General features: G+C 45.1%; 1 protein-coding gene across 1 annotated transcript; it reads left to right on the top strand.

Moving 5' to 3' along the window:
• Window positions 1-13,117: 13,117 nt before the first annotated feature.
• LOC142768953 (uncharacterized) lies at window positions 13,118-20,374 on the top strand. Its single transcript, XM_075871573.1, has 4 exons — window positions 13,118-13,252; window positions 14,150-14,468; window positions 16,073-16,424; window positions 18,432-20,374. Exons 1-4 carry the CDS (start codon window positions 13,193-13,195, stop codon window positions 18,811-18,813), a joined length of 1,113 nt encoding a protein of 370 aa, XP_075727688.1. The 5' UTR covers window positions 13,118-13,192; the 3' UTR covers window positions 18,814-20,374.
• Window positions 20,375-22,336: the final 1,962 nt, after the last annotated feature.

Below are 22,336 nucleotides of genomic sequence, written 5' to 3'. Positions count from 1 at the left end.
GAAAAAATTGCCACCTCATAAGGGACTATTGACGGTTTGTTAGTATGCAAGTAGAGACTTGACGTCACTGCTATTTTGTGGCGTTATTTTACATAAGAACAGTTTCACGCCAGCGTGTGAAGGCGTCCAGAAAAACCAAAATCACTGCCAGTGATAGACTTCTTAAGAGTTCAAGAATCAGAAGAAATTAAGGGAGAAATTGATTAGACAGGCCGAATTGCTAAAAGACTTTCTGAACCGAATCATCTTAAAAAAGACAATTTAGTTGAAGCAACGCTCTGCACGTTTCTCAAAGACATAATGAAAGACGTCCGAATTCATGTATCACGTACATGCGTGTTGCACAGCTTGAGTTGGAGTCTTTGCTAACTAATTGTAAAAACCTTAAAAAATGAATAATACGATGTACACGACCATCCACTGCGGTGGTTTAGCCATCACGGTACTCGATTGCTGGCCCGGAGGTCGCGCTTTCAATCCTGGCCATGGTGGTCAGATAAATTTTGATTAGTTATCACTGCTTGCAATTGCGTCAATAAAACATACGAACAGGATAATCAGAGTAATTTCGCTACAAGAAAGTTTGCGACTGGTGAAGCTGTGTGGTGCGAAATGACGATATAGCTGTATACGGTCGGCAAGCCACTAAGAGATGCGTACCATGTTGGTCAACGGGGACGCAGGGAATTCGCGTAGGTACTCGTAGCTAAGTTCTTCAGAGGCACCTTTTGTGATTTTTGAGCAATTTGTACAGTTTATCGCTTGTACCTTGTCAATGTCTCCACTTCTTGTCTGACCTCTGTAGACTTGATCACGTGCCATGGAATGCGCAGGTTAGTGATGCGCTGAAAAAAATTTTACACCTTTAAGTCTGTATGTTCGTCCCATGGGTAACACCCTTGTAGAGTGTTTGAAAACACCCTATAAACGTAGGGTGTAAAGAGACCTTAAACCCAACTATTAAAGGTGTTTACGAACACCTCTAAACTGTGGGTGTTAGGTCAAGCTACACTCCTGTGAGGGCGGTGCAACACATAAAAGCTGCCTTGAAATGATAGCAGTTACATGTATAAGCATACTTGATCAAATGAAGCGCAATTAACGGGAAACGAAAGGGAGAGACACACATAAGGAAATGGTTAGTCCTGTGTGTCTCTACTGTTTTATAGAACAGTTGAGGCTTGAACCCGTTGGTGATGCATATTTGATGGAATGGAGTGCCATGAAAGAGACAACAAAAGAGGGGACACACAGGACGAATCGTTTCCTTCTGTGTGTCTCTCCATTTGTTTTCCCGTTAATTGCACTTCATTTGATCAAGTGTGCTTATATTAACATTATTTTATTCTGGCATGTGTACACAACAGTTACATGCCACCGAGATGAGGCAAAACGAAACAGACGCAACTGTTTCCTGACTAGGTCTAAATCCCCGCACGTAAAAAAACAAAAAAAAACAAAAACAAGGAGTGAAACATATACTCGTTTAAACAGTTTCGTGAACAAAAACAAAACAACAAAAAAGTTAAAAAACAAGAACAGCGCTGAGGAAAGCGAAACACATCTAGTACTGCACAACTCATCAGCATCCCTGTTGTCACAAAACGAGCGCTCAAAAAGGGCGCGCCGCCAACTTTTCGCGAGGAAACGCCGGAGTGACGCCGCGAAGTCAACGATAAAAAAAAGGGAAAGAAAACAAACATCTAAAGGCTCCCCGGGCGCGCGACCCTCTTCCTCGGAAGCGTGGGTCCGCCGACGAACCTCCTCACCCCACATCGGCGGCCGAGCAAGCACTCGAAATTTCTAGATGAAAAGAGGCGTGGTAATGCCGGGTTGAGTCATCCGTCGCGGACGGCCCTCGTATCGCGTTGACCTTTCCCCCAGCCTTCGCTGCGCATCGCGCCGACGAAAGGACGAGAACTTTCTGGAATCTCGCGCGGAAAGTATTTAATGGAGCAGCCGAGGTGAGAGAGGAGGAGAAGACGGAAGTTAGCGCCAGAGCGCGTAGGGATTCCGCCATGTAGTCGGCGAAGGTTTTGTCCGTAGAGACAAAGCAGGAGAAGAAGATGATTTCCTCCTGAGGGGTGACGACTCGAGCTACAGGCAAGAGTGTGTGTTTACGGCTATCGAGCGAAGACGCGTGGCACCAGCTGCGTGTGTGAAGCCGACGTGTTTTCGGCGAAGAAGTTTGAAGCTTGGAGAGTGGCCTATTGAAAACGTGAGGTTTCCTGGAAGAGAAACTTCGGGGGCCGCGGAACGACAACAACGCTGGACTTTGAGTGAGTGATTCTCGGAAGAGTATCATCTGTACTTTGGTTCCAAGAACTTTGGACTGAATAGGTTTTCTATCTCTTTAGTGTTTAAGTGTCTTGGTTGTTCAACGCATGCGACTGCATTGTAGTGCGTATTGTTGTCTGTGTCCGTTGTTTCGAGTGTGCCTGATTGTACTGTGTAGTACGTTGTTTGTTTTGTGACATATTGTACACAACTATTGTGGAGTGTGCATACTTGTGTGTTGTTTTGATCTGCCATTATCGAGAATATTATTTCGTTTGTTTATCAACTCTCGGCTCTGACTTGTTCTTTGGGCCACAGCCGGCGTTCGCTGGCGCGCAAATAGGACCACTTCTAAATTGTCCACGCTTTCGTGGTGTGGTTCGGGGGGCCAACACCTCGGCCCTTGGAATTAGCTCAGCTATCGCCTCCCTAACTAACGGGACCTGTGTGACAATTAATCTGGCGTCCACGACAGAACCTTTTGGTGCACAGTGTGTCCAAAGTAGTGAGAAAGAGCCTCGAGTTGTTGGTAGTGCTATCGGAACGATTTTGTGTGTTGCTCTGTGTTCTCGTCAACGAGTGCAGGGGAGTGTTCTGATAGACTGATTTAGGCAGATACTTTTTACACGCGGCAAGACTTTATTTGCGAGACACCATGGATCTCGAAAAGTTAGTTGCTCTTGGTGAGAAGATGGGTCTTTCTGGCGCCGAACTACGGAAGTGGGTAAGCCAGAAGGAGAAAGAGGCAGCGGAGAGAGCCAAGGAAGAAAAAGCAGCTGAGTTAGAACGAGAGAGGTTGGCAGCTGAAAGGGCCAGGGAAGAAAAAGCAGCTGAGTTGGAACGAGAGAGGTTGGCAGCTGAGAGGGCCAAGGAAGAAAAAGCAGCAGAGTTGGAGAGAGGCTGGCCGCTGAAATGTCGAACGAAGAAAGAGAGGCAAAGGAGCGACAGCTGAAAGAAAAAAGAGAGCAGCAATTGAAGTTGGAGCTGGAGAGAGAAAAGTTGGCAGCTGAAAGGGCAAAGGAAGAAAGAGAGCAACAATTGAAGTTGGAGTTGGAGAGAGAAAAATTGGCAGCCGAAAGGGCGAGAGAAGAAAGAGAAGCGGAGATGGCTGAAAGGGAACGGCAGCGACAGCACGAAATGGAACTCGAGCGGCTCCGCTTGCAACAGCGAAGTGAAACTCCTGTCCAAGCTAGAGTTGAAAGCAGCGAACGGGAGGACCACGGCTTCCGCTTGAACCCAAGCAAGCTGCTCGTAGCGTTTGATGAAAGGAAGGACGACCTTGACGCGTACCTTCACCGATTCGAGACGATTGCGAGGAGCCAGAATTGGCCGGAACATCAGTAAGCAACTGCTTTGAGTACTTGCTTGAGTGGTGAAGCGCTCAGTGTGTACGGTAGGCTGACGCCGACCAATGCAGCCAACTATGCAAAGGTGAAAACTGCTTTACTGAAGCGATTTGGATTTACTGTGGAAGGATTCCGGGACAGATTTCGGACAGGAAAGCCAGCTGATGGTGAGACGGCTACGCAGTATGCCGCCCGACTTTGCCATTATTTCGACAGATGCAATGAACTTTCAGGGACAGCGCGGGAGTACGATGAGCTTAGGGAGCTCCTAATCAGAGAACAATTTCTTACTAGTTGCCACCCAAGCCTGTCGCTGTACTTGAAAGAGTGGAAGGCCGACTCACTTGAAGGCATGCTTGAATTGGCTGATGAATTCTGGGAAGCGCAAGGTGGCACTAATTTGGCCAAGGTCAAGAAAGATTGTCCCGAGGATTCAAAGAAATTGACTCCCGAAAAAAAGAAGCGTGCACCAGAGAGCATTCCGCGATGTTTTCTGTGTATCCGAGTGGGTCATCGCGCGAAAAACTGTCGAACGATCTTTACGAGCCCTACGGTAGTAAAATGTTTTACGTGTGGTCAGACTGGGCACAAAGCGGACGCATGTCGAAACGGAGCGAGTCAAAGTCACCAGGTGTCCTGTGTGCTAGCAGCACCGAAATCCGATGATAAGGCCGTCCCAGATGGATTCGTAGAGTTGCAAAATGGGGAGAAAATTCCTAATATGGGTGCTGTAATGGCAAAACAGCCAACCGGTGTTACGAAATGAATGCCAACGCTGCCTGGAAAAGTTGCGGACAAAAAGATTACGGTGTGAAGAGATACCGGCAGCTCCACTGTTATCGTGCGGAAAAATCTGGTACGGGAAAGTGAGTTAACAGGCAAAACGAAACCGGCTTGCGTAATTGACCGTACGGTTCGGATGCTTCCCGAAGCAGAAATCGAAATTGAAACCCCGTACTTCAGCGGGAAGGTTACTGCTTTATGCATGACGACCCCCCTGTACGACCTTGTCATCGGAAACATCGACGGGGCGCGAGGACAGAATGATCCGGAATGCTAAGATAGAGCCCTCGCCAACCCAGTGACCGCGAGGTACAGTGGAGGAGCAGCCCCTGACGGACTTCAATAGAGCCCAAGGTGAAGCCGCGGCGCAAGAGACAGTAGATGAGAAGATGATCGTGTTGAATGAGTTCACGGGCCGAGCAACTGGACTTACGTCGGCACGACATCGACCGACTGACAGTGTAAAAGAGACGGAGTAGGCCAGCCGGGCCAAATGTAGAGACATGATCAAGCTGGTAAATAAACAGAGAGGACCCGTTGATTGTTATGACCCGTTAACGGTGTCGGAAGTGACAACGATGGCTGAGACGCCGCCTCAGATACCGTCGTTGGAAAAGACTCGCCGAAAAAGAACGAGGAAAAACAAGAAGAGGTCAAGCGAGCACCGCAAAAAAGGGCACAAGCGCAGCTCGAAGTACTCAGTATAGGTGCTGAGGTCAGATTGTAATGCGTTTGTCTGTGTTGAGCCTCAATGTGTTGTGTTTTGTTATCCTGTGTCACAACTGTATGTCGAGTGAGTCAAAATGTTTGTTACGGTGACGTGATGTATAGTATTGTACAATTGTGGTAATGAGAGCTTTGTATATTTGTATTGTCTGGAATATGTGATGGAGCATTGTATTCATGTACCTGTGGCTATACTCTATGTGTTGTGAGTTTGAATTGCAATGTACAGTTGTACTGAGTGATCTATTGTGAATTTGAAGTGTCCTGAGCGACGGTTTGTGTTACAGTCTTTCAGAGTGTGTGGTGACTGTTCGCGCTCGTTTGTGTGGTTTTGAATATTATGCGATAATATTCTTAAAGTGGGGGGCAGTGTCAGAAAACGAGCGCTCAAAAAGGGCGCGCCGCCAACTTCTCGCGAGGAAACGCCGGAGGGACGCCGCGAAGTCAACGATAAAAAAAAAGGAAAGAAAACAAACTTCTAAAGGCTCCCCGGGCGTGCGACCTTCTCCTTCGGAAGCGTGGGTCCGCCGACGAACCTCCTCACCTCACATCGGCGGCCGAGCAAGCACTCGAAATTTCTAGATGGAAAGAGGCGTGGTAATGCCGGGTTGAGTCATCCGTCGCGGACGGCCCTCGTATCGTGTCGACCTTTTCCTCCACCATTCGCTGCGCATCGCGCCGACGAAACGACGAGAACTTTTTGGAATCTCGCGCGGAAGGTATTTAATGAAGCAGCCGAGGGGAGAGAGAAGGAGAAGACGGAAGTTAGCGCCAGAGCGCGTAGGGATTCCACCGTGTAGTCGGCGAAGGTTTTGTCCGTAGAGACAAAGCAGGAGAAGAAGATGATTTCCACCTTAGGGGTGACGACTCGAGCTACAGGCAAGAGTGTGTGTTTACCGCTATCGAGCGAAAACGCGTGGCAACAGCCGCGTGTGTGAAGCCGACGTGTTTAGGGCGAAGAAGTTTGAAGCTTGGAGGGTGGCCAATTGAAGACGTGAGGTTTCCTGGAAGAGAAACTTCGGTAAGGTTTCCTGGAAGAGAAACTTCGGGGGCCGCGGAACAACAACGCTGGACTTTGAGTGAGGGATTCTCGGAAGAGCATCATCTAGACTTTGATTCCAAGAACTTTGGATTGAATAGGTTTTCGATCTCTTTAGTCTTTAAGTGTCTTGGTTGTTCAATGCATGCGACCGCATTGTAGTGCGTATTGTTGTCTGTGTCCGTTGTTTCAAGTGTGGCTGATTGTACTGTGTAGTACGTTGTTTGTTTGGTGACATATTGTAGTCAACTATTGTGGAGTGTGCATACTTGTGTGTTGTTTTGATCTGCCATTATCGAGAATATAATTTCGTTTGTTTATCAACTCTCGGCTCTGACTTGTTCTTTGGGCCACAGCCGGCGTCCGCTGGCGCGCCAAATAGAACCACTTCTAACTTGTCCACGCTTTCGTGGTGCGGTTCGGGGGGCCGATACCTCGGCCCTTGGAATTACCCCGGCGATCGCCTCCCTAACTAACGGGACCTGTGTGACAACTGTAGAGAAGTGATGGAATTTCAAGCAATTTTGCTATAGAAGTACGAAATCCTATAAAAACCATTTCATGTTGATATGTCTATCAGAGTAAAGTTGTGAATAGATTTTATGAGTGAAGAGGTGCAACAGTATCCATCATAATTCAGAATTCAAGTGGAGCTAACAATGTGCGTAGCTTAACAATTGAAACGCAGTGAAGTACAACCTGGTGAGCACAAGCACTTCACCCTGGATCGAAGACTAATCTTACTTTCTTTTTAAAATAATGTACAGATCTGCTTATCTGTGATAATTTTACTACAGAAGGAAAACTGTTACATATATCTACTATTTGATGGTCAAGTGATTGGGTACCATAATTTGTTCGAGATCGTGCTGAAAGAAGTGACGTCTTTCGTTAGTTATATTCAATGTGACGAGTGAGGTACATATTGCTGAATGAAGCGAAATCTTGTTTTATACATTTATAAATAAGAACCATCAGTTTAAGTTTGTAGCATTCAGTGAAACACAACACACGAAAAACAGAAAATAAATTGCTATGTCTACGGCTATCTGGCCTTTCAGTTACATGTAACTACCTTCGTTTCAATGCTGTTTCTATATGTTACAACTCACTTGCACGAGTGTAGCTTGATCTAACACTCATAGTTTAGGGGTGTTCATAAACACCTATAAAAGTACAGTGTAACACCTCCTCACACCCTTACGTTTTAGAGTGTTCTTAAACAGACTAAAAGGGTTGCCCTTGGGACAAAATACTCCCTTAAGGGCGCAGTTTTTTTTTGCAGTGTGCAGTATTTTTGAAACTCAGCTCGCGATGTTACAGTTGTCCCAAAATTTCATCTCTAACGTTGCGACTACAACGAGTTTTTTTTCATTTGCATGTTCTCTAATATTCAGGGATCAATAGTAGAATAGTGGATGAGATAGCAGAGGTTCCATGCAAAGGCGCTTTTAGGTAAAATGGGCGAGCATTTTGGTAGTTTGACAAAGCCTTTGAGAATAACCCACCGTAATGTGCCGTTTCTGCAGTTAGAGTCGTGTAGGGCGCTAGTGCGTGGGAGTGTTGGTACTCATGTGTGCAGTGCGATGGCAGCGATTCCGTGCTGGGTGAGCCCTTGCTAGAATCCTCTGATAATGAAGCGACAAGTTGTAGCAGCGTTTCTGCCATGTTTAGCGGGAAACACATCGTGCACAAGTTCTCTTCGTTTTTGAACTGTCTGCCTGTATAGTGCCCAGGATAGATGTAATTGTAAGCTTTTTTTCACTTTTTCCGAGCCTTGTCTCGGGTGTTTCGGACAAGTTTGGATTGAATACTTTTTCAACATCTCGATTAATTCCGCTAGTTTATGCATGGCTTCATGGCTGTCATTGGCTCCACTCTGGTCACACGAATAGATAGCCTTTGGTGTTTTTCATTGGCAACATAAATGATATCACGAAAATACTTACGAATTTCAAGTAAAGGTATTTGATCTTGTACTGTAATCATTTTAAATTGTTGAAGAAACTAATGCAAGTAACCAGAAAAGCCAGCCAGCTGCGCTGTGAATACTGCTGAAATGGCGAAACTAGTGGTCTGCAGTTGCTTTGAGTGAGGTGAAACGAAGTGGAAATGACGTGGCAGGAAGTGGCAGGAGTGACAAGAGTGGGGGTGGTAGTAGTGGTCAGTCATGACAGCAGTGAGTTGTGGGCGTGGTGACTTCGTCTAAATTAATCCAAGAAGTGAGCCGCAGAAGCTTGATCTACAGGAAAGACTCCCGTTCATCGGCTTCATCGTGAGACTTCGCTGTACCGTCGTTCCCCTTCTCCGGATCTGCGTCGCATAGGAAATTCCTGAAACCCAGGTGCCGATGGCTTGAGAGTAGTTTAGGAGATCTACTCATGGTAACAGTATTGACATCGAGAACAGATAATTTTAGCCACCTCTATATTATTGATAATAATGATCTGAACCTCGGTCAACCATGGCTCAGTGGGTATCGCTTTGTTATCATGTTTTGTCGACGACAAATTTTCGATTGGCTGTGAGGAATGACGGCAAATATAGAGTAGGGGCGAACGATAACTGATAATTTGAAAGTTGGGTTTTATGACTTTTGATTGAAACCACAGAATGAAATAAATAATTGTACTTTGTTGAGTATATAGACAGAATTATGAATATACGCCTCACTCAGCATTCATACCAAGTAATTCGAGACCTCTATAATTTATTTTTGTTGAAGAAATAGTTTAGCAAAAATTATTTCCACAGTACCAGTGCCAATCAATGTTACGCAAAAAAACTAACAAAAATTTCTACGCTGGACTGGAGGACCGTAGATGCATCAAACTTATTTCTTGTTTACCAGCATCTAGGGGCACGGGCAAAAACTGCGCACTTGACATCCGTAGCACTTTTATTTCGATTCATTCAAATGCCATTTTCAAACTACTTGGTTGCAATCAACTGACACTCCATCGTCGATAGTGAGAAAGAGTCGAGTGATCATTCCTTCCATCATCTTCCACTCAATCCCCGGGACAGGGGAAACCCGCCACACCACCCAGCCTCTATCGTACCAGCGACGTTACTGAGTTGAGCTATCACGCCTGCACCTGTCCTTTCTCCGCGACATTTTCGAGGCCTCCCTCTAAGCGCTCCTTCTCACCAGTATTGATGTTTCTTCCCGCTCACCGTAAGGGAACCTTATTGCACAGTCCAGCATTGGCATCACAGTCCCACATCTCATCATATCTTTCATCACCTGGCCGTATTATTACTTTTCGCTACATTTTAGTTCGTCGGTCAAAGTTCAGGCGCACATAAGAGATTGAAATTGGCTATTTATATGTTTAGCTTATCCTAAGCTCTTTCACAGGTGAATATAAAGCTATTACATACATTAACAATCTATGACAATGATAGGAGGGCCCTAACAGCTGACCTTCAGTAGGTATACACGTATACGCGAGAAAGTCAGAAATTGCTTTCGGCATAGTCTTCTTTTTAGATGATCCTTCTACGCCGACTACCGACATCATTGCGAAATAGCGAGAACTACAGCTCGGCTATTTGGTCACTGTATTTTTGTGCTTTTGAAATAAAGTTGCAAAAGCCGCCACGAGAGGGTTGCACCGTGGCTCATGTGTACACTTTTGCTGCCGGTGGCTGCGCTGCATTCGTCTACACAGTATTCGAGAAGCGTTTTTTTTTTTTGGGGGGGGGGGAGGGGGGAAGGGGGCAAGTTGTTAAAACGCATCTTAAAAAATTAACTGCGTTTAATGGGATACACGAGAAACGAAGTGAACGGAACAATTTCAGACTAAAAACTGGTTTACTGAAATGAACACCCCCCAGTTTGTTTTACAAGGGTGATGTACGTTTTAATGAACCAGTTCTCAGCGTGCAATCGTCCTGTTCATTTCGTTTCTCGTGTCTGGTTTTTGGCCCAGTTAATTTCTTCAATAATTGCACAGTATTCACCGTGCCTTCACAAATTTTGCCTCCTGGGCTCATGCTCCTAACAAAGCAGTGGAAAGCAAAATGACAACATCTGCAACAAAGGAGTGATCCAGCCAAGTTTCCCTTTAATAATAAATATTTTTGGGGTTTAACGTTCAAAAATCACCACATGAATTTGAGAGACGCCAGAGTAGAAGGCTTTGAAAATTTCGACCAACAGTGGCTTCAACGTGCACCTAAATTTAAGCACACAGGCTTCAAGTGTTCTCGCCGCAGCCGGGAATCTAACCCGCGACTTCGAGTTTCCCCTTTATTTGTCCTTATTGTGATACCAATTATATGGACACTCTTGGCTAGATTTTCCAGCCAGCGTTGGCTACCGCTGTCATTCACGGTATGTGATACGTATCTAAATGTATGAAAACGGAAGAATGAGAAATAATCTAGTAAAATACAGCGACGCACGCAATCGAATGCCCGATCTCCTGCTTGTGAGTGAGTGGCGTTTGCCCCTGAGCCACGAAGGAGCACCTCCTTCATCGGTGAAATGGCAAGCTATTTCAGCCTACCACTTGCCGCTGGTGATGCTGACCTCGGGGGAAGGATGGTGTTTTCAGCATTACCAGCGAGATGGCGCAATGAGCGCGCGTCACCAGGTTGTCACGACGTGGCGACGCGCGCTGATGCGTTTATTTCCCACGCGTTGTTTGCCCCGAGAAGAGGGGAGGGGGAGATAGACACTCCCGCATGCGCACGCTTATCTAGCGGTAGGGAGAATCGTGCACCTCGCCTTTCACCGGAACGATGATGTTGTAGCTTCCGGGCACAAAAAGGTCGCTGCACTCGCTGAAAAGTCTTCATTTGCGAAAAGGGCGCCCTTTTCAGACACAGCCCCGCCGTGGTGGTCTAGTGGCTAAGGTACTCGGCTGCTGACCCGAGGGTCGCGGGATCGAATCCCGGCTGCGGCGGCTGCATTTCCGATGGAGGCGGAAATGTTGTAGGCCCGTGTGCTCAGATTTGGGTGCACGTTAAAGAACCCCAGGTGGTCTAAACTTCCGGAGCCCTCCACTACGGCGTCTCTCATAATCATGTGGTGATTTTGGGACGTCAAACCCCAGATATCAATCAATCAATCAATCTTTTCAGACACAGTGAAGTAACATCCGAGACACGAGTTCGCAATCATCTTAACTTGTGAATACGTTTCGTTCGTCATTCGTGCGTGAGCGACGCGGAGCACACTTCGATCTGCTGCCCTGCTTCGCGTGACGTTCCGATTTGCTGCTATCGCATTCATTGGACGCTTTGGCGCAGGTGAAAAAATGACGATATTCATCTCTGTGACACGATGCGCCGACTGAGGCACCCAATCACTTCGCGTCGCAAACGGCTAAGATTTGATGACCAGTCGATACAAAGCGCACACTATAAATTCTTCAAGCGATACTTCATCCTTGTTGTAAGAGCAACCACCCTGATTAACAGGGTCATGTCTTGCGATCAAGTCCCCTTAGTGTTCCCTCGTTTTCTTCTGAGGCAAAAACAAGACTATTGACATGGGTCCAGTCACGTGCATGCCATTGTTAAAAAAAACTCTGCCTAAAATATTGACAACGCTCCTCTTTAATTATGGAAGGTTTTTCCAATAATCAAGAGAGAACTACTTTAAGGTGACCACACAGGTAGCCTGCACACGTGCAGCTGATTCAGTAAGACAGGTGCCTTTTCTCGGTTCATAGCTAAGCTTTTTGCAGCCATGAATTCTATCATGGCTTTACAACAAAAGCTGTCGTCGATGTGCCACAGTACAGAACAGTGAGCCTTCCTCAACAGCAACATTCGAAAAATAACACACCCTTCCACTACTATTCGCGGTACTAAAAACAATTATTTTCGTGCCCAAGCTGGTGCTCCGGTCAGCGGAAGGAGTACGGCACGCGATAACAGGCTTGAAAGCAACCATGCAGAAAAGCTACCTCTCAGAACTTTTCCCACTTCATTGGCTTGTCGGGCGCTGAAGGAAATACATTTGAGACGTCATTCTGTGTGGTTTTCAGTGAAGGTGGTTATTTTGGACGGTGGTGTATAACAGCGAAGGCTGTTATGCGATCAAAACACGGGTCACGTGTGGCGCCATAGTTGTCCGCCGCTGTCGCCACCGGTGTCCGTAACTAATATTGCAACAAATAGAAAAAAACTCAGTAAATAGAAAATACCCAGGACACAATGAACAATGGTCCAAGGCGTGCCAGCCCAGTATTCAACAACTGAGCCACGCCGGTGCTTGAAACTCATTTCAAAACTGGCCTTAGGCAGACGATGTCGGGAAAGGAAACGTGTTAACATGAGCATTAAACGTACTAGAACATCAAAGCAACAACAGGGTGTCACAGAATACGAATTACGTATAGAGTGGGTCTTCCGATGACCCAACCTCTTACAAAAGCTTGTTCTGTTAACCTATTGGCTGTGGTGCATACTGACTTGAGGAAGAATTCTTCGTCGTCGTCAGCCGCTGCATAAAAATACTGCAAAACATTCCTAACAAGGTTGTAGCAGATACCACGCTTCTCTCAAGACTGATGAAGAATAGCATAGTGAATGAGAGCCTACTACAACAAATTGTATGTATGGCGTAGTGGCACCCAGTAAGTGTGCTTGTATGAGTTACTCGAAGATTGTTAACAAAAGGTTTTAAAAAGCCGTTTTTCGAGCCTTCGCTGTGACAGTGTTACTGTCAGAGCGAAATACAACAAAATACGAGGTTAGTGAGTGGAGCAGCACAACATATTAGCACGTGGTAGATAAGCTAACAAAATACACGTTCAGGTTCTTCCATTATCCGGATTCGCAGTAGCCGTGAAAGGCGTAAAAAAAGTTATCTGCGTTGATCACATACAGCGCGTGCGTAAAATTATTTCAATGTAGCAACATTGAAAAGACGTGACTTTTCGAACACTCGCTTCGAAGTGGTGCTGCCTATGCCATACGTAGTATTTTTTATGTGAAGAAGTATAACCTTGCGGCAGCAGTCCTAACTGCAAGGCCAGCGTCAAGCTGCGAGCGTGGCATCGTAATGGGGGGACGGTGGAGCTTCAACAGGAACACGGAAGCTACAACGTCCGCAAGACCTGAGGTTAGTATCAAGAATTTTACCTGCCCCGAATGCAATTACAAGCCTTTAAGAGGCTTGTAAGGACGTTATATGACCGTTTCAGACTTTTCTAGAATGCCTATTGCAAATAATGCTACAAATGCTACAATGCTATAAATATTATTTTGTTCAACCAGAAAGAGGCTCACCGGGCACCCGTAAGGCAACAAAAGCGATTGCGAAGTTGTAAACATTATTGATTCTGTTAATGGTACTGATCATTGTTAACGTCTTGCCAATTTTCAATGGTGGACCTTGAAACCGACCACTCAATGCGTAATTAGGGTTCTTTTTTCATATGATGTGATTCTTTAATTCATCCACGCAATATTCCATGTGTAAAAGATTTCCTGCATGACTCGAAACACATAAAGGGTTACTCTCTTTTGAAACACGAGTTGTACCACGAAGCAACTGCGTAGCTTCGTTCTTCAGCTTATATTTGACACCCAGTAATGTGATACACGCGATTTCATTTTGTACCAAGAATTTTATTGTTTATTTAATAGAATCCAACTGAAAATCACACTCCCGGCCAACAAAACCGACGCTGACACCAGAATATCGGGAAACCGGAGTATTTAACTCTTTCGTGTTAAATAACCATTTCGTGTCGATTTGCGGTACCGGGTAGTCGCAGCGGCTCTCCATTTCTCGGATGGTTCAGCCAATGTATTGGTTTATTCGTAATTTACCTGGAATAATGACTTTGAATTTCGCTCATATCATTATTTCATATCTATCCTCTCTGACGAGCCGTTTTCCTCGCATCAAATCACCCGCTGTTTTTTTTTCCTCGGCAGTGAATGCGTGTTACTGGAAGCGATGTTTATATCGCAAATTTTGTTGCGATGGAACTGCCTACGCTTTCATCTCCAGGGGGAAGAAAGAGGACGTGCACTGGAAGCTGGCGTTTGTAATGAAGATCTGGCTGATCCACACGCTGGGCAACAGCCTCAAGGAACGGAGCAAGCTGAGACAACTGCAAACCCACCCGCGGCTGCCGTCGTCCATACATTGGAACGCCTGGTCGCATTTCATGCGCGAAGGATAAGGCTCGCGCAGCGAGCTGAAGCACCATTACAAGTACACATGCCCCGAGATATCGATGTTCGTGTTCAGAGGCCATGCCACCTCGTGTTCATTCGTGACTACCAACAAGCCATCCTCGGTCTTGCTGGTGCCGCTTATGAGCCAGGTAAGCAATTAGACATTCTTAAGAGGCGTTCAACAGCCTGTCAATTCTTAGCGCCGCAACTGCACAGTTGCCAGAGCTGAGAGGCAAGAAGGAAAAACCAAGAAATAGAAAAAGCTCGGTCAAAAGCTAACCACCTTGAGCCGAACACAGTAAAGGATCAAATGTTGCATTCAATCAATCAATCATCCAGCGTAATTTTAATTAACATACTAACGGAAATACCAGTATTATTTAGTCCAACTTCACAAACTGACTAGTGGCCCTTCTTAGGCGCGGCGGACCTCGGGCGTTCTCACAATTCGCGGTTCATCTACACAGTACAAGATCCACACATTGCGAAATCCGTGCTTTGTGCCCCGCCGCGGTAGAGTAGTGGCTAAGGCACTCGGCTGCTGACCCGCAGGTCGCGGGATCAAATCCCGGCTGCGGTGGCTGCATTTCCAATGGAGGCGGAAATGTTGTAGGCCCGTGAGCTCAGATTTGGGCACACGTTACAGAACCCCATGTTGTGGTAGAAATTTCCGGAGCCCGGTGTCTCTCACAATCATATGGTGGTTTTGGGACGTTAAATTACACATATCAATGAAATCACTTCCACTGGTGTTGTGACAATATGTGATAGGTGCAAAATACCATATCATGCCTTTGAAAAGCTTTATCGGGCACAAGCGAAGCATTCTGCATGTAGTTTTATTACTCTCGTACGAGTAATAACCCCACATGTCAATCAATAAATCAATCGAGATCCGCGCATTGTTTCAGGCGGATCGCGAAACATTCGTACGAGGGGAAACGCGTATGAATGGCCTAAATTTCTACTAAAGATTTTTTTTTTTCATCTCACGTGGTGCCTTGCTTGGTGCCTCCAGAATTGCTGCAACTTTGTCTAATCGCGGAGGGTATGTGATGGCTTCATTATGTCACGTCATGTAGCAAAGTGATCATGTGATATGATAACGCATGAGTCTGTTTGTTTATACTGCCGCACCCATTCTTTATTTCTTCACTTTTCCCGTCTCTTTTTTTCGCCCTTTTGTCCTTTCCTCTAGTGCACAACAGTAAACCGGGCGTTACTGATGCCATTAGCCATTAGTTTACTGATACCAATAGCCATTAGTACTGATGCCATTAGCCATTAGGTTTAGCCATTACTGATGCCAGACTTTACTGCTCAGCACAAGACGCGCATTTAGTTATAGGAACCTTATTGATCGTACTGTACCGAGCTAACAAAATTCCTGCGTTATGCCAATAGCATGTACTTACTTCACTGCTGAGCGTCCTGCACACAAGCAATTACTATGGAATGTATGCTCGTGCATGCGAGCATCCAGTAATTATAACCGTGTAGCAAATAACTTCTTTGCACCCAAGAGATGGCCGCCTCTGTTGCATTGCGAGTGTCTTTTCTTTTTTTTTTTTTGGTGCGTGTTTTCTCGCATGAGAAAATCGTTTAACGCATAGACATATCTTGCAATGTAGCACTGCAACAAAATAAACCTACCATTCAATCGCAAACATGTCAGCTTATTTCTACGTGCTTGCATTGACAAGAATCGAGCTGTTGCAGGATTTTAAAAAAATCTACTTTCACTTATTTTCAGAGCCTCTCGTCGAGTGGGAAACATTTACAAGGGTGTTGTTGACCACGCACCACTGTATATCCCGCTTATCTGTGCACATCTCGGCTGTCCAACAACCTCGTGGCAACTTCTACCAGGGCTTCAGTTTGCGAGACGGAAGTGCTGTGATCTCGGTGGAAATCGAAGCATTTGAGGACCCCTGGAGGGACTTTATGCTGCGCTGCTTACAGTACGTCTGCCGACTGTGGAATCCCCAGCAGACTTCAGTACATTACTCTGAGCACGGCTCCGTTCCACGTCCGGATGACCTAATCAATCAGATCCACGCGGCTGTCGTCGAAGGGATAGACCTTCCGGAACTCAACGACAACAGGTGCTTTATCGGCCGTTTACATTTGCTGGTTATAGTAGCAGCCAACGCAGTTTTCTTTCATTATGAGTTAACAGGGACTATTAAAAGAACGGTACGAGCATTCCGGCAGACTCTGACGCATTGCTGGATTCGGTTTCATGCGAATGTACTACCAGTACGAAGCTCGGAATGAATTTTCTTTCTGTGTAAGCCTGGTGCTGCAAACTTAACTCGCGAACTTCGAGACAACTCGGTGGTCAGGCGCGGCGCATCGCTGCAAGTAATGAGACTTGCTGTGATCTACAGCAGCAGGAAAATGTATCATCAATGTTGTCGGTTGATAACGCGCTTCCACGACGTTGCAGAGGTGTAAGCTGTCAAACGCCAATAGGCATTGCGCAGGCTTTTACATATCAGTGTACAGTGAACAATCAACTGCATCTGTAAAGGCTCGTTTTACTTTTGTGTTACAATCGCCATCACGGAGAGATCAACCACGTATTATATTTCGAAACAGTGTAAAAAACAGGCGTGGCTCGGTGGCAGATTACTCGATTCCAACAGATTTTGCCCCCAATTGTGGTGTTTATTCTTCTATCTGATCGAAATACTTAACTCATCGACAATGCCGACCCATGCACCGAAATTTGCGTGACACTAGTTTTTTTGTCGCTGTTGGTTATCTTTTACCAAAGTATGGGTTTCTAGACTCTGTAAACACCCATGGGGTGTATTATCACATGGGATCGTTTGATTATATATAGAATCACATTGGTTGAATTAGCCAGCAAGAGGATTACATCAATTTTGTTTGTATGTTGGCGTGCATTGCCATAATGAGCAGATTGTATAGCGAAGTCAAAAGTTTAACTATACGGACGATATTAAACGTCTTGTTAATGGCAGTTCACCACTAATTTCTTTACGTCTATACTTACCATAGTAAGCAAGTATCGCAGCAACGTTCGTTAGTGCACCGATGAACTTCAAGAGAAAGTACACACACATGCGCAATCACACACATACTATCGAGAATTTTATTATTAACATGTTCTCTGAAAGTAGCTTCACAAATATTTACGTTCGTAAATTGAATTGTCACATACGATACCATTTAACAGAAATAAAATTAAGCAAAATTATGCATACTTTTGCGCAGTATCTTGCATTTCGTTAAGCGCGTATACGTAGCCATCACGTAGCATAAAACTGTTATTGAAACATAAACTAGAAACTTAGTTTTGTTCAGGTTTTGCACAAAACGGAAGCTATTGCCGAATGATTTACGGCATCCACTAAGCATCGGGCAATGTGGGTTTAAGTAGCTGCCTTGTTAAATACACCAAGGAAAGGTTTCTTGGTTAGTGAGGGTAAAAGTGATCAGCTTATTCACTGATCTCTGGTGGAGTGATGCTGCAAAGGTAGTATTATACTCTGGGAACTTGTGAATGCATAGGTATACAAAATGTTTAACAATATTTTATAAAACTGCATCAATGCTTTCTGCTGTTGATCTAGGTGCTCTCTTTAGGAGGCACCAAAGGAATGGCGATTGGCGCTAAACCACTGCTCTCTCGTGCAACACAAGGATAGTTATGATGACATGATCAAGCTATTTATGATAAACGTGCCTTTTACAACTACTCTGCCAGTCTGATGTTGCTGACAACAGTGCATAGAATTATGCGCGAAGTATACGACACGTTGTCAGAACTCTCATGATTGGAATATTTACTCGTGTTTCGATAGCCTTGCTTTATTGGGCTTTAAAATTTCGTGATAAAAAATGTTACCAGGTCACCTTAATTGCCATTTTCTTCACCCAGATATTATTCGCTAAACAATCTCTGGCTAAGTTCCAAAGGAACCAGCTAGACAAAGTTTAGTTCATTAATTACCATGGGTACTGTTTTATACAGTGAGTATTATTTCAGAACATTTTTCCCGAAGTGCTTTGAAGACATTCTTGTTAACCTCCGAGAGTGAACAGAAACAATAAAATAATACGTTTTTAAATATTTACCGCAGACTTCCCAGATTACTACAATCAACCACGGACATGCCGTATCTGCGGCATATTGCGATCTACCTCAGCAACGCTGGTGCGGGCCCGGCGGAACCATGGGAAGTCTGGTTGAATCTCACAAACCACCACCACTCCGAGCGTAGGACATTCTCGTTCGAGATCGATGGAAGCCTACACAACCTCATGAACTGCGAAGGAGTCCAAACGTCCGGAGTCACGGCAACGCTTGATGTAGACAGCGCCGTGCCACTGCCTAGGCTAGTGGCGCGTCGTGAACTAATGGGTACCTTTAATAATCATTCCCGATACAGAATAACACTAACACACGATGCGTCGGCGAATACTTATGTTCTCTACGTCCTGCCAATGGTTTATAGGCGCTAAGGACATCGCCTGACACCGAATATCACAGCTGGTGAAGTTCGGGAAGAACATATTCGTTAACATCAAACGCAAACGACTCCGCGCTATCTTTTCAACGCAAGTATTCAAAAGCGCGTCTGTTCAAGCCATCGCTTCCACTTGCTATTGAGGTTTTATTTTTAATGATGAACGGACGAGATTTTGTGCCTCGGAAAAACCCGAAAGAGTGACTCTTGTTCAGACAATAGGATTTAAGTACCTAGCAGAACACATCCGACAAAAACAGTGAAACAGTGTTGCAGAACTTTAGTTGCAGAACTACGTCGGCATGGTTCCTATTTTTTCCAAAGAATGTGTGAGTCCTTATTATTATATTGTAACTCGGGGAATTACAGGCATGCTGTCAAATGCCAGTGTACGTGACCCTAGTCTTTTGACTCGTCAGTAGCTTTCGCATTTAGTATTTAGTGACATGTGCGATGCGTTATATTTGTTGGCATCTACTTGCCTTTTAAACGGACCTATGTCATTTTAATGAAATTTTATATTTTATGCGTTTTCGTTTTCATAAAGAGAATCTAAGAATATCCAGACTATTTTGTTTGTCCCAAACGAGAACACTGAACATGCACTTGTTGCACTGAACATGCGCTCTCAGTGAGTAGACGGGGTTCTGAGAAAGATTGTATTTTTGGTAGCCCCGCTCTCAAGGAAATCGTTCGTAGTGAATGTATTGAAGAAAGATACGGTACCATTCACGAGTATGTTCCACTGTGCAGCCGACAATCTATATGTCATTACCCCAAGTCACTATGCGTCACGGATATTGGGCAAATCGAACAACTTATCACTGATTCACTGAAAATTAGGGCAATAGTTAGCCCAAAAATTGGCTTCGAAGTGACGGTGGCGAGCAGAAGACCCCAGGTACACGTAGAATGAGAGAATTTGAGGGAAGGGAAACGAAACGGCACCAGCGAGAAGACACCAGAGCAATAGAAGATCTGCGCAAACGTGTCAATATCTAAAAGAGGCCCGAACTCTTGGGCTCAGAGAGAGTTTCTCTGTAGTTTGAACAACTCTGTCTTGTTTATGACTTTCTGTGGTTTGACTAGAATCTCTGTGCGCTGAGCATCTACCTTGAAGCAAGCTGCATCACTTTAATTAGGTTCTAGTAACAGCCCAGACACAACCCAGAAACAATTGGATCGGTCTTAAGAATGGTTCTTTTTCGCTGTGTTTAGCATTCTGCAGCTTAGTAGAAGCCTCGCCTTTCTTTTCTTTTTCTTGTTGTTGCCTGAACCTCTTTCCTCGTTTCTTGTCCAGTAATTATCTACGTGTTACGATTTGATCCCAGCAGGAGAGCAATAATCAATCAGCCACCACTGTTCTCATGCGATGACAATAGTTTGTTGAAATGCATTTTGCGCAATAAAATATATGCAAACACGCAGCGGCATAGAATATTGACAATATTGGCGACGACTTGTAGACATAGCCGACAAAAGCTCTGTGGTAATCACAATGCTGGTTGTGCTTCCTACGTGTATGAGCTTGAATAAACCTAACCAGGCCACATGCATGACCAGCTTTTAAGAACTGACTTGATAAAAGACACAAAAAGAATATTGAGCGACGACCGAGAAACACGTGCGAAAACTATATCGCCCATTCGTTTTCGTACATACTAACAATAATGTAATCAAGCATGGCAACCTCCCGCAGTGGGCCGGTCGCTGCGGTTGTACGGTGTTCGGCCGTGACTTCGTTCCCGCACGTGGCTGACGCTTTTCGGCGGAGGCAAAGTGCTGAAGGCCCGTCTCTTGTGATACATCTGAGCCCGCTAAAGAACACTAGATGGCGAGAACTTCTGGAGCCCTACGTTACGGAGTACCCCACAACGATGTGGTAGTTTTGGGGCCCGAAAGTCCGCATATAACCCGTGAAGTCACGGCGTGTACAAATGAAGACGCCATATTTAATGGCGGAAACACGCAACGCACGTTTCTTTAAATGACTTTGAACTTAGTATGTAAATTTGTGCAGGCCTCCGGAATAATTCACTGGGGATCATTCACCTTCATTATGCTGTGCATTCCTGCAGAGGATCACTTTGCGGCATGCACTAACGTTTCGACGATTGTTCAACATGACGCATTTAACGACCAACGTGAATAGTTTTTCTTCACTCAAAACGAATACAGCTAAAAAACAAACTGTGCATGCATTTCAGGCTTAATATCGAATTCTTTTTATGCAAGTACTGAAGCTGACTGGTGCCACAATAACAATGTCATTAGTTACACACTCATTGACCTTTAAATACGAGAACTTGCACAGAGCAACGCTTCCCTTCATTTTCTTACTTGGAATGCAATCCTGAGCGCCTTGAAATTATGCCACGCGTATCAGACGCCCTTATGACAGCGCATCATAATTCGTGACTGAAGGGCAGCGTAAGGTGCATTGCGAGGCGATGCACGCACCAGTAACCCTACGTGTGCTTTTAACGGGCTGCCTAATGCCACAGCTAACGACAAGCAGCGGCATTTATTTTAAACGAAGCAGCGTGGTGGGGTGCTGTACATTCAGGTCCTCATAAACAATGATGTTTTACGATTTATTGCGATGGGTATAGAAAAGGCGGAAGTTAGAGGCAAGTCAGAAGATTGAAGAAATCGGACTGCTGAACACATGGTAATGCTAAAGCCTACGCTGGAGTTTCCAAGAAGACAATTCAGCTTATCGAAACGTTATCTCTAGTGAATTTCCATGCACACTACTTTTTGCCACATTATCGAAATGTAAAGTAACTACAAGCATTTTTGTAAACGAACGAGTTTAATACTACAGGCTGGCGGCTAAAGAGATTCAAAGAGAACGGCTCTCCCTTCAACAGGCGCCGACATCGTGCCCTACGTAGCCCTCTAACACCTCTTTTTGAAGTGGACATTGATTAGCACCTTTAAGATCGAAGTTCGTTAAAAGCCGAACACAAAACTTCCTAAAAGGCTCAAACACACTTGTTGTGTGCCCCGACCGCACCGCTCGTTCTTGACGGCATCGACAAATACTGACAGCTGGACCTCCATGTAGCGACAGTATAATGATCCGCATTTGCCTTGATAAGCAGGGTACCTTTACACAACATAGGTAATTACTTCCAGAAGGAAACATCGAACATGCCAGGAGGAGCGCATTTACACGAGTTATGAAAGTAATAAGTGCCAAATTAAGAAACGACATATCAAAACGAGCCACACCATGAAAACTTTCTCAGTAATGTAGACATCTTAGGCCATCATTGTGCAAGTAAATCATTTCCGTTACAGTTAGTTTTAACTGAAACTGTTTGCAGGGCACCATTACACAGCTCAAAGTGGGTGTCACACTTGCTGGTATGTCACGCTTGCCGTGCTCAATAATGCCGTTACTGAATACAAAGTACGAGCTGCGTGGTATGTACCGGTCCATCTCTGTGGCGGTGTTTATCGTGCCCTCGTCACTGAACGTTCTACAAAAGCAGTAATAAGTTGAAATGTGA

Source organism: Rhipicephalus microplus, chromosome 8, assembly GCF_043290135.1.
Source record: "Rhipicephalus microplus isolate Deutch F79 chromosome 8, USDA_Rmic, whole genome shotgun sequence".
Lineage (NCBI taxonomy): Eukaryota > Metazoa > Arthropoda > Arachnida > Ixodida > Ixodidae > Rhipicephalus > Rhipicephalus microplus.
The sequence above is the reverse complement of the archived record's forward strand: the minus strand, read 5'-3'. Positions and strand labels throughout refer to the sequence as shown.

Excerpts from the sequence above, each read along its gene's own strand:
- LOC142768953 (XM_075871573.1), top strand. The coding sequence starts at position 13,193 with ATGGGGGGACGGTGGAGCTTCAACAGGAACACGGAAGCTACAACGTCC. Across the intron at positions 14,469-16,072 it reads TGGTGCCGCTTATGAGCCAG|AGCCTCTCGTCGAGTGGGAA; the intron begins GTAAGCAATTAG and ends ACTTATTTTCAG. Across the intron at positions 16,425-18,431 it reads CCGGAACTCAACGACAACAG|ACTTCCCAGATTACTACAAT; the intron begins GTGCTTTATCGG and ends TATTTACCGCAG.